At 29.2% G+C, this 12,796-nt stretch overlaps 2 protein-coding genes across 2 annotated transcripts in view; one reads left to right on the top strand and one right to left on the bottom strand.

Annotated features, from left to right (window-relative positions):
* Positions 1 to 1,224, bottom strand: part of HELRODRAFT_168114 (hypothetical protein) — a gene marked incomplete at both ends in the record, with an annotated part of 4,278 nt that extends 3,054 nt beyond the window's left edge. Inside the window, one exon of the mRNA XM_009013793.1 lies at positions 1,101 to 1,224. Within this exon, the coding sequence (XP_009012041.1) occupies positions 1,101 to 1,224 (124 nt within the window). The remainder of the gene's footprint in view (positions 1 to 1,100) is intronic.
* A 906-nt stretch (positions 1,225 to 2,130) lies between these two features.
* Positions 2,131 to 12,376, top strand: HELRODRAFT_72882 (hypothetical protein; the record flags this gene model as incomplete). Its single annotated transcript, XM_009013792.1, has 12 exons — positions 2,131 to 2,245; positions 3,528 to 3,662; positions 4,323 to 4,569; positions 5,633 to 5,765; positions 6,478 to 6,612; positions 7,591 to 7,694; positions 7,951 to 8,075; positions 9,445 to 9,563; positions 9,941 to 10,081; positions 11,451 to 11,550; positions 11,996 to 12,096; positions 12,167 to 12,376. The coding sequence occupies 12 exons, from the start codon at positions 2,131 to 2,133 to the stop codon at positions 12,374 to 12,376; spliced, it is 1,665 nt and encodes a 554-aa protein (XP_009012040.1).
* Positions 12,377 to 12,796: the final 420 nt, after the last annotated feature.

The following is a 12,796-nucleotide window of genomic DNA, read 5'->3' as shown; positions in this document are numbered from 1 at the left end:
AATTATTGAAGTGCAAGTTAAAATCACCAGAGATGTAGAAAGGAATAGAAAAAGAGTAGAGAGATTCAGCGAGTGAGTAGAATTCATCTAAAAATAAAGTGAGAGAAGAAGAAGGAGGGCGATAGATTACAGCAATATAGAAAGATAGAGAAGAAGACTTAAGAGATACAGCAAGACATTCAAAAGAAGAAAAGTGAAAGGAAGTATTAATGGAAGCAGTAAATAGAGATTTATAAAACAGACAGATACCTCCATAAGAAGAATGAGAAGATGATAGAAGATTTTTTGGAGGTCTAGAGAGTTCAAGGAAGCTGTAACCATCAGGAGTAGCAAGAATAAGAGAGGGAGAGTTAGAGTCCTCGTGCCAAGTTTCAGTAAGAGTAAAAAAATCAGGTAAGGAGGAAGAGATTATTTGATGGATATAGAGCGATTTTTTATTAATTGATCTTATGTTAATATTAAACAGTGAAAATGTAGAGGTAGGTTGAATATTGGTATTTTTAAATCTAGTTATATTATTTAAATTAAACTAATAGAATTAGAATTATTATTCTTATCATTAGTATTAATTACATTAGGATTAGAGTAGGATTTAATAAAATTATTATTATTCTTATTATACTTGCTAATAACATTATTATTATTAATATAATTATGGTTACTAACTATATTTATTTTTTTGTTAGAGTTAGATTTATTATTTTTATTGTTATTATTAGACCTAAGATCAAAGTAAAAAATTCGCCGCTGAACCACTCTCGTCGGAGACAAAGGAGTGTTAGAAAGGCTTATAGTCATCTACATGGTCATCACAAACTTTTTTCAATTTAAAATGTTTAAATTTCACTTTTTGCTGCAATTGCATTAGTATTTGTTAATTTTTAGCTAAAATAAAAAACATATTTTGTTTTTTTTTGTAAATTTAAATGTTCACGCGTTAAAGAACTATAGCTCAATTACTGTGCAATGCATATTATTCATTAAACGAAATAACATTTCTAGTAAATTACAGTCTAGTTTGAATGAACAGGATTGGTTTGGCCAAGCTTGCAGGAACCTAAAGCAGGGAAATAATTTCACCAACCAAAAATGTAAAAAACCTGTGATAACAATAAAAAATTGAAATTCACAGATTGACTCATTGCGGAAGAATAAATGCTTTTTAGGGTTAACTGAAAATGGTCCCAAAGGCAACGATGAATCTTTACAAAACCTACAGAGCATAATAACATGCAGCAACAATGCCTTAGAAAAAAAAGAGGTTAGTTGCAGGATGTAAACCAACTGAACGGTGTATCTATTAAGTAGTGCAGTTGAAGAAGAGGTATACTAAGGTTACCGGTGACGCAAATAAAGAAATGTATGGGTTACGCGTTCAGACCAATATTTGGGGATGTGCACAAAACGGAAGAAAGTTTTCTTTTATATGATATTTTAGAAGAGGAAATTCTTTATTAGAATATTTAAATATCTTTGAGATGCACACATAAATAGATTTTTGGCGATTTTTAACTTTCTCGTTATCGATGGAGCAAATTTGGAAATGTATAGGTAACGCGTTCAATCAAATTTTTGAGAATGTGCACAAAACGGGAGAAGGTTTTGTTATATATGGTATTTTTGGGAATAAAATTTTCTATTAAAAGATGCAAATTTTTTCCAGATGCACACATAAATGGATTTTTGGCAATTTTTTAACTTTCTCGTTACCGATGACGCAAATTTGGAAATGTAGGGTTAACGCGTTCAATCGAATTTTTGAAAATGTGCACGAAACGGGAGAAAGTTTTGTTATATATGGTATTTTACGGAATAAAATTGTCTATTAGAAGATGCAAATATTTTTCAGATGCACACATAAATAAATTTTTGGCGATTTTTTAACTTTCACCTCATCGTTGGTATATTAATATATAGCGATTTTATGATGAAGTTTTTTTATTGTTTTATGCAATTTTTAATCTGAATAAATAACAAATAAAAAACAATAATAAATCTTTTTTCATTTCATTAAACCTTTAAATATTTATTATTTAATCGGTTTTTTCATAATCCGCCTTTTACATATGCTTATTCGTCGCTGAGTTAAAACCGTCGCGAACATTACCTTCGTAGTAACGAAGTAGTAACATGGTTCGAGAACAATGGAGTCGAGAAGTTGAGTATATTCTTGCATGTGTCGGGAATGCTGTAGGACTGGGAAATTTATGGAGATTTCCTTATTTGTGTAGCAGTAGCGGAGGAGGTTAGGGTTAGGGTTAGGGTGCTCTTTGTAAATTTAATTATATTTTTTGAAAGACTAATTTTATGTTTATTTTTGTAAATAAATATAATCTTTTTTCTAAATATGCATTGTATTAAATTAAATTAACTTACCCATTCCCAATTTTTATGAATTTCACACCTGTCCTGATCTTGCATGCAGATGATACTTTGATGTTTATTGAAATGAAACAAATTATTTTTTCAATATATATTTTTTAGATTTTGAATTTTTACTGTTACATGCTAAATCCTATTTTATAGTTCTTTAAGCTTGTTGTCAGCATGTTATTATAAATTTTCTACTTCATTTTCTTTCCTGCTAAGATTCCCAGTTTCTTCAGTCTTCTTGTTAAGCTGGAAATGATTTCAGAATATTTGTGTTTATCTTCAAAGTATCTGTAATGCAATTTTTTGTTAAGAAGTTGTTTTTTTGAGTTATAAACAACCAGTTTCTGCTAAAATAGATTGTGAAAATTTACCAAACTTTCAACAAAATAGCTTAATTTTTCAGCTGAATGATGTTTTATATTCTCCTCTTACTTGAGACATCGGATTGATTTTTTGGGTTATATTATATTATATAAAAGGTTAAAGAGTTTAATTGCATCCTGTCATATGACATAATTTATATTACCACTTTTCTTATTGATTTTCATAAAAAATTATATAAATTAAAAATATTAAAATATAAACAAGAGGTTAAAAAGTCAGTCACATCAGTCTACATCCATATTTGTCTTCTGTTAAATGTGTTGTCATCCAACATATCTATTTAAACTTCTATTTTTATGTATTTAAATGTAATTATTTAGAGCTGAAATTCTCCATTTACATTATCTTTCCATGAGTTTAATTAACATATTTTTTAATAATTCAATCTATACCTTTTTTTTAGTCTTTTTTGTGTTAAATAATTTCTGTCCATACATCCATAAAATTATTCAAATTATCTTTTATAAATTTCATCTTAGCATCACATTTCTTCAAGTTTGGAGACAAAATCTAATTTCAACAAATGTATTATTGAGATCAGATTGGTTGATGAAGGAAATTTAAGTTATTTTCAAAATATATGAAAGTATGTAGTGTTAAAGTTAAATAAAACAAGACAATTAACAAACACAAGGACAAGTAATGAATTAACTTAAGACTATTTGAAAGAGCATTGCAAATTAATTTGATTGGTATATATATACGTTTCATTAGATAACAGGATTTAAATGAATATTAAATGTAAACATTTCAAAAATTTTCTTTCCTAGGAGCTTTCCTAATTCCTTACTTTGTTATGTTGTTTCTTTGTGGCATCCCTCTCTTGTACATGGAGCTGGCTGTTGGTCAATATACTAATCAGGGTCCAGTTTGTGCCATTAAATCTCTTTGTCCATTTTTTCAAGGTTTTTAGTTTATAATAATCTTGATGTTAATTAATCACATCACACTCATTCCAGACAATTCAGTTATTACTAAAAAGATTCTGTAATATGTTTTTCTACAATTTTTACTGCATTCACGTGGCTTGTTACTTCTCATCAATAAGTGAATATAATAGCTGATGTATATCATCCTAGTGCACTTGGTGGCAAGCTACTAAACATAATTCGTTTGTGTGAAAGACAAATGAAATGTCAAATGGCTTACACATTTCCAAAGTTTAGAGAAATCAACACACAAACAGCTTATGTGAATATATAATCATACTCGAACCCGGTCACTGCACACACCGCAAAACAGGATTAGGCGTCTTCAACCACTAGGCCATCACGCCACTCGAACAATGTGTTGATGTTTCGTCAAAACAAGCTTTAAAAAGTGATATAGCCCTATTTCTTTTGAAGAACAGTAAAGAAATCTTTGGGTCAGTTGCTGCAAAATGCAATCTTCAAGCATTAAATTTTGCTACATCATTAAAATTAGTAAGAGTTGATGAAAACTATTTCTTCTTAATTCTTATTTTTTACATAGATGTACATAGAATTATTTAAAAGATCTACATTTCCCTTATTTATGTTACAATTCACTGCAAGTTAACACATCTATATTATTTATCAAAAAAGGTGTTGGTTTGTCTACAGTTATGTTGAGTTTTTTCCTGGCAACATATTATAACGTTATACTATCATGGGCACTGTATTTTTTGATTGAATCATTTCAAACTCCACTGCCTTGGTCTTCTTGCAATAACTGGTGGAATGACATTTCTACATGTGCTGTCTATAAATATAATGATACGGGTGAATTCAATAATGCGAGCTTCATTAAAGACAATGTTACAAAGGAATCACCCTCTGCACAATTTTTTAGGTACATATTATTTGATATTTATAATATTAATTTTGGTTTATTTGTTTATATCAACAAAATTCATTATAAATTTTAAACAAATGTAAATTATGGCATTGATTTTTGGATTGTTCAATTTTGATTTTGAACGTGTCATCAATCATTCAATCAATCAATCAATAATCTTTGATCCTTTAAGGGACTTATAAGGGTGATGACATCCACCTTTTCTCTTGATTTCCAAAATCCTCATATACCTTTAGCTACTTTCATTGAATTTAACGTTCCCACCCTAGTCCATTCTATAGTGGGATCTTATCTTTCTTTTAGCAGGGTTTTCACATTTTTTTTCAGTTTCTTTTTCTCACAAAACAGTTTTAATAAGCGTTTTTTATCTGGCGTTTCAAAAAGTTGTGGTCCTCTTGCTTTGATTCTTTCACAAATGCTTTTTCATTTTCTTATAACTTTCTGTTTCTAATTGATTTCTAACAATTTTTGTGGCAATCTTTTTAAATGCTTCCTATCTGTTTTTGTTTCGTTTCTTTATTGTCCAAGTTTCTAAAGAACAGACTGATTTCTATTTTTGTATACTTTGTTTTATAATGTTACAAATTTTTAAATTTTTTTTCAACGGTGCAAGCATTTTTTGTGCAACATACATATTTTTATGCACGCACAAACGCCGCATCATGCACCCATATGCATGGCGTACAAAACTATGTTTTTCTAATAAAGTTTTTGAACCAAGCCACTGCGGGACATGACACTTCTACCATCTGAGATAACTTGCCGACCTCTAGTTTCTTTGAATGTGTTTGTAATGTTTCACTTTCTCCTGAAATAATCACTTTTGTTTTTGTTTTTTATGTGGTTTTCAATATCTTTTCCGCTATCATGCGTCTACTCTTTTAAGAATATTAAATAATAGTTATTATTGTTGATAATTTTTTGTCTTCAAAGATTTACCATCATTCATTGGCTGCCAGAGATCAAATAATTATTGCTATCCATATTTTAAAATAGAAATGGATGCGCATTGTGATATAGCAAGCTATATTTTTTATTTACATGCTTTTTTAACCAGGAAAAAAATCTTGAAACAATCATCTGGTATTGATGTACCTGAAACAATACAGTGGGAACTTGCATTGTTGTTACTTTCAATATGGATCTTGGTTTATCTTTGCCTTTTCAAAGGGGTCCAATTAACTGGAAAGGTGTTTTATTATTTTACGAAGTTAAATGTTCTAGATTTTACAATTTCAATTGACATAATTATGATATCTGGTTAATAGATACAACAGATGAAATTTTCAAGTTTTCAATACAAGTATTTTAATTTTTTACAAGCCGCTCAAACATTTGGTGTTTTGCATTATTAATTGTTACTGAGTAAGGGACTACTATAAGGGACTACGTTGACGCTCAAAGCAGCAGACGAGTCTTGTAAAACTTAGAGAAGCTTTATAAAACTGTGTATGAATGATGAAACATGGAAACCTATAGAGGAGAGAGGAAATTTGAAAGTGAAAAAATTGGATAAAATACAAGGAAGTGGGCCACAAAAAAGCGAAGAATTTTAAAACAAAGGTTTTTTTTTACAAATTATTCTTTACTTAGTTACAAATTAAAATTTGCACACAAATGCTGTGCATCAAAATCATACGATATACACATTGTAATCAAGAGAGGTTTGATAGTTTTTGAGCTTTAAGCAGATGGTTTTCGAACCACATAAGCATGAAATAACGTTGCAAGGCGTGGCAACCTACTCACAACGTCTAACCTAACTTTTTGATCAAAAAGTGATTAAACAATTTTGTAAACTAATTTAATTCAATTTACAATTCACATATACTCTTAAAATTACAGTTAAGCTTTGATCAAATTTAAATGTAATAATTGCCTGATTATATTTGCACCGTTTAGGTGGTTTACTTTACCGCCACATTTCCTTATTTAATCATATTGATGATGATGGGTTACGGAGTTACTCTTCCAGGATCCAAAGATGGAATCTTGTACTTCATCACACCCAATTGGCAAAAAATTTTATCTCCAAAAGTTAATTTTTTTTATTCATTTACTTTAATGTTTATTGGATTTTTGTGAGTTGAAGGATAAAATTAAATTATTTTTATGTTTTATTTGATAATTAGACAGTATTATCAAATGCAAAACTGCAATCAAATTTGTTTTTTAGTGCAGTTTATTCTAAATTAAGTGTGCTGCATTAAAATGTCGCACATCGCAAATTAACACTATTTGTACAAGAAAGCAATTCGTCAGTTGTACACTAAAGCTTTACATTTTAAAGAAGAAATGTATTACGAGCTGGGCACATTACGCAACTGATGACGGCAGACAACATTTTGCCGTAAGCTCGTTAAAAATTTTATCGTAAAACTTGATAATTGATTAATATTTGATTATTTTTATAATACACAAGGAACTCAAAAAAGCAGTAGTTTAAAATTTGGTATCTTTTTTAATTACTAAAGAAAGCGGCATACAAAGGCTCTGTATATCATTGTTAATTATGCAATTTTAAACCACACTACTGACGTCACAAAACAGCTGAGTAAAATTGTTAATGATATCTTAAGCAGCTAACAAAGCCGTTTAAACTGCATCTATGTGTACAAGGGCGGGCCTAGTTTACAGGTGTGGAAGCCCTGTGGTAACGAAAAAATAGACACTTAGTTATTTTTATTATTTAATTTTTAGCACCAACATGACAATAATTGACAACCTTTTTATTTGCTTATTTTACATTTTTGATCAGTTTCTCTAATAAAACGAGAGTTTTTAACAAGTATTCTACAAAAATTTGTATCCATGTTACAATAACTTTTTTGAGGAGGCCACATTTTTTCGCAGAGGCCCTGGATAAGGGACTCAATTATAATAAATGCTACTTGACGTTGTTTTGAATTGATGATAATTGCTGGCTGGAAAAAATGATGAAAATAGAATATTAATTAAAAATGACTTTATTTATAATGATCTTTCATGCCGATTTAAATTGCTTTAACCTTAAAGGTATGGGTCAATGCTGCAGCTCAAAATTTTAATTCCATTGGAATTGCCTTTGGCTCCATGATTGCGTTTGCAAGCTACAGCAATAAAAAGAATAACGTTTTCAGGTTAATTGTTTTGCATGAGAATATTTTGGCAACACAAGTTAGTTTTCCTGCTAGTAAAAATTGAACAAGATGTGTAAAAAAGTTAGATAAATCAATAAAAAATATCTAATTTTATTTTGACTGTAAATTGTAAACAAAATTTACTCAATGGAGATGAATATTCGAAAAAGTTCAAGAATATGGTTTTTAAAATATTAAAAAATTGAGGTATTTTTCAATTTGAAATAATTTGTTAATACATTTTTTCAAATAACAGGGACTGTTTATTTGTGTGTTTTTTAAACTCGGGTACAAGTTTGCTGTCAGGGTTTGCCATATTTTCCATTTTAGGATTTGTTTCAAACAAACTGAATATTGATATTGAAGAACTGGCCAAAGAAGGTAAAGTTTGTCAATACAAATTTTAATAAAGTTAATTATATATATATATATATATATCATATATAACTAACTAGCGCTAGATAAATCTTTTGATAATAATAATAATAATAATAATAAATAAATATATATATATATATATATATATATATATATATATGTATATATATATATAAAACTTTCGGGAGTTAGAAGCAAAACAAAATAGAGTTCAGCATATACCAGCTACGTTGAATAACCTACTAGATGAATGGAACAGATGCGAAAAAAGCTGTTACCATGAAAAATTAACTCAATGAAGTTCAAAACAAAAGACTCAGTACTCATAAATACACCTCATGGCTTGAATTTTATATCCCGGGATATGAAATTCAATACACACACACTTTTAAAAAAATTTTCATAAACATTATAATATAAATTTACATATGTCTGGGTATTAATTTTTGTGCAGAAAATCGCGTTGTCGCAGGGCTAAGGTTATGGCCATGGTTAGGATTAGTACAATAGTACAATACAATTAATCGATATTCATGTAAAAAAATTTAATGTTAAGCTGATTTTAAAAACTACATGTATTGGAATAAGAGTTGTCATTTTGCACACAAAACATTCTAAGATCTTTAATAGCTTTTTGTACATCCTATCGATAATCCAAATTAACATGATGTAACGTAAGATTAAAAAAAATTGTATGTTCAATTAGGTGACTAATAGACTGATGCATCACATTATTCTAAAATACACTCAAGCATGATTTGTTTCGGTGAAAGTGTATACTTTAATGAGCTTCAGTGTATTAACATCAAAATTTAAAATTAAGTTTTAATTAATATTTTATGTCGAGTGCCATATATACTTTCTTTTGCTGTTCCTCAGAATATGTAGACATTGTGGGACAATGCATACACAAAGAGGAGCCATCAAATCTCACTTGCAATCAACACTCCAATAACCCGCCAAATTCTTGACAACAGCACATAAATAACTTATCAAAACACCAACACAATACATCTAAAAATTGCAGAAGCTGTTCTTATAAATATCAATAAACCCCAAATAAACATCCAACAAACAATGATAACATTACCAACATGACGCTTTAATACTAATTTCAATAACATTGAAGAACAAAGGCATGACAACAACAAAGGTGAAGAATACGATACCAACTAATAAACTTTGCTTTGTTTAAAGAAACTATATAACTACAGCACTGAAGATTGTTTATGAAAAATCTAAATAAGGCCTTATCTGCATAATGAATTTGGATAACAACAGTTTTATTAAATTTTCATGATGAACTGGATAATTCTATTTTCAACAAATTATTTTAGATTATATTGAGAATGTACCGTTTTGAAAATTTCAGGTCCCAGTTTAGTTTTTCAAATTTATCCAGAAGCTTTCATTCCAATGACCTATCCATGGGGCAACATCATGGCTTTCTTCTTTTTTTTTAATCTCATCTGTCTCGGTATAGACAGCCAAGTTGGATTTATAATTGATTATTGTAGAAATTTTGTGATTTTCACATTCTCGTTAAATTTTCTTTGAATGAAATACTCAGTAAATGAATTTGTATTATATTTAAATGTGTATGTGAAAATTTTCATTACATATTATTCTGATCGGCTTAATAGTTGTGCTTGGGACATTTGATAGTGGCTTTTTTATTGATGATCTTCAATATTGTTTTTCTTATGATTTTTACTTTTTTGTGTGTGTAGATATAGGAAATGTACAAAATTTTCGTCTACATATTTTGATAATTAAAGGTAGAGTAAGGTAAATTTAAATTTGAGTAGCTGAAAAAAATAAGTGATGAAGATGATATTTTGTCTAAACTTAATAATACCTAATTTTAGTTTGCATCCGTTGAAGTTGTTTTGACAACCCTGAAAGATCACATAAAAAAGCCATATCACAGAATATTGAAAAGAAGAGAAGTAGTCACATTAGTCGTTTGTGTTGTGGCATATTTTCTTGGATTGCCTAACATTACCCACGTATTTTTTTCTAAAATTATCTCTTTTATATTTCATAAAATTCATTGAAACTTGAGAGCTAATATTTGAGGCTATCAGCATTTTACCCTGGTAACCTGCATAAAATAATTTAAAACTAAGTAAATAATTATTAATGCTTAAATAGTTGAAGCATGATTTGAATTTTTTAACTAGGTTTGTTCAAATTAAATTTTTTTTTCGATTATTTAATCTCAATTGGCTTAACGTGAATTTTTTTTATTGATCATCATAATCAATCTTTTTATATCAGGGGAGTTTCATGCCTGGTGGTTCATTGCTGCATATTCTTTGGCAACTTGTACTCCTTGTTGTGGCGATATCATTTGTTTTGTTTTTCCACACGGCAATCGTGTCCTGCATTTCTTATGTATCCACCCATCTCAACCTAACAAATCTTCCCCTATCTTACTTACGAACCTGTAACTCCAATATATTTGTACTTCTATCTCTACGAACATTTTATGAGACGCAGAAATTTTGACTCAATCCTGACGTATCATTGCTGAAACTATCAGACTGTTTAGGCCGTTTTGATCGCAACTCATAATTGTCTGAAATCTTAATCATAAATACATTTATATTTGTAAATGTAAAAAGTACATTTGTAGCAAATGTTTTGTTCTGTTATATTATTTTAACACTAAACTATCAATATATATTTTTTGAAAATAATTCTATCACAAGCAGGCCGCCAGATCAAATTTATAACTTGACGTTCTTTATCCAGAAACGTCATAGAAACGACTGTTATACTGTTATAAATGCTATCAACTATCGTATACTCACTCATACGCATGTTAGATAATAACAACCAAGTCATCTGTATATGACGCTTCACAAACTTCGCTAACAAACGTGGATTTGTTGTTTATACCAGCCTGATCATCAGCCTTGTTTCTATGCCGAAATGAATTTTAATTTTCTGGTCGGCTTTTCACAGCGCTCTTCTTATGTTACCAATGTTCTGCCATCTTGTCAGATCAAGTTATCAAAAAGATATAAAATTAAAAATCACCTTTTGAACTTAACTTACGATCAGATAGTGCACAAGAATCTTTTACAACAGCAGCCGAAACAAAATTTTTTGAATTAATTCGTAATTAAATACATGTAGATGGATTTTCTACAATGTCTTGTCTTTGGAATAAAGCATTCGAAAATTGTTTTGAGTGCTAAAAAAATGTGTTATTATGATATTGTTGATATTTCGTTTTTACCATTACATGAAGTTAGTTGCAAATATCACCGCTTCTAGCGAACGAGTTACGACAAACGCCATATACTCGTAACCTGATTGCTAGTAAATTTAATTACTTTTCTCTTGATCTCTGTTAAATATTTGTGACAGGGTGGGATATACTTTTTCAAACTCATTGATTATTATTCATCTGGAATTTCATTAATGCTAATTGCATTCTTCGAAGTTGTGGCTATTAACTGGTTTTACGGTAAACTTTTTACATAGATTTTTTGTGTGTTGTTTAACGTTTTATGTATTTTAATATTTATAATTTCGACCATTTTTTTTTTATTTATTTTTTTAATTGTTGTGATTGAGTGTAGCGATTTAAATTCAAATTTTAAACGAAAAATTCCTCCTGGAATATTTTTATTGTCATGAATACTGAATTATAAAAAAAAATAACTCAGACCTCTGAACTGATTAAACACTGTAAAAACAAAATATTTAAAATAAAAAAATTCTCACGCTTATTTAGATTGCACCATCAATAGTAATATAATTTTTAAACTGTTATAAATAGTATACAATAGTATTTACAATAAAATACAATACAAATAGTATTTCTTTCTAGTGCGATCAAATCCATAATAGAAATTATGCATGCATGTGTTATAAAAAAATAATCACTTAATTTATTTCTTACGTTACAGGAGCCAACAGACTGTCGAAAAACATCGCGAGTATGAATGGTAAGGAACCTCTATTCTACTTCAAATGTTGTTGGTACGTTGTCTCTCCCGCTCTCATTCTTGTTAGTTGAAATTATTACATACTAAAGCCGATTTATATTTATTCCAACTTTTGAAAATAAACATTTTCAGTTCATAATGGTATTTAACTGGTCCAATTATTCTCCGATAAATTACGGTTCGTACATCTTTCCTGTCTGGGCTGATATTTTAGGCTGGTTCATTGCGTTCCTCTCACTTGTTTGCATTCCTGTTGGCATGGTCAAGGCAATTTATCAATCCGATGGTTCATCATTCATTTCCGTTAGTAATCAATGTTTATTCTTATTCTGTTTGTTATAATTATGCATAGTTGGAAATTAGAATCAAATATGACTTTATTGTCGTTTTTTATTTTAATGATTTTATTGTCATAAACAACTATAAGTTGACTATAATATAATAACCTATAAATCTGTTTATTTCATAGCATTTTGAAAACCTAACATTAGCTAGTATACGTGCTATAGTTGTGACAAAACTTGGAAGCGATATGTGTATAGAACAAATGTCGCTTGATAGTTACTTACTGTATACTGTTTCAACTACTTGAACTCACCAACTCACATCTTTTTTCTTTCTACTTAACCAAATCTTGTATAACGCTTGTTTGGGTTATTTCCAATCACATGTTTTTCATGCATTGAGAAAGTAAACCCAAATCTGTGAACAAGCTATACACAGAACATCCCACAACGCATCTTACTTCAAACTCAACTGCGT

This window comes from Helobdella robusta, assembly GCF_000326865.2.
Source record: "Helobdella robusta unplaced genomic scaffold HELROscaffold_12, whole genome shotgun sequence".
In the NCBI taxonomy this organism is placed as follows: Eukaryota; Metazoa; Annelida; class Clitellata; order Rhynchobdellida; family Glossiphoniidae; genus Helobdella; species Helobdella robusta.
This window is presented reverse-complemented; position numbering and strand designations above follow the sequence as displayed.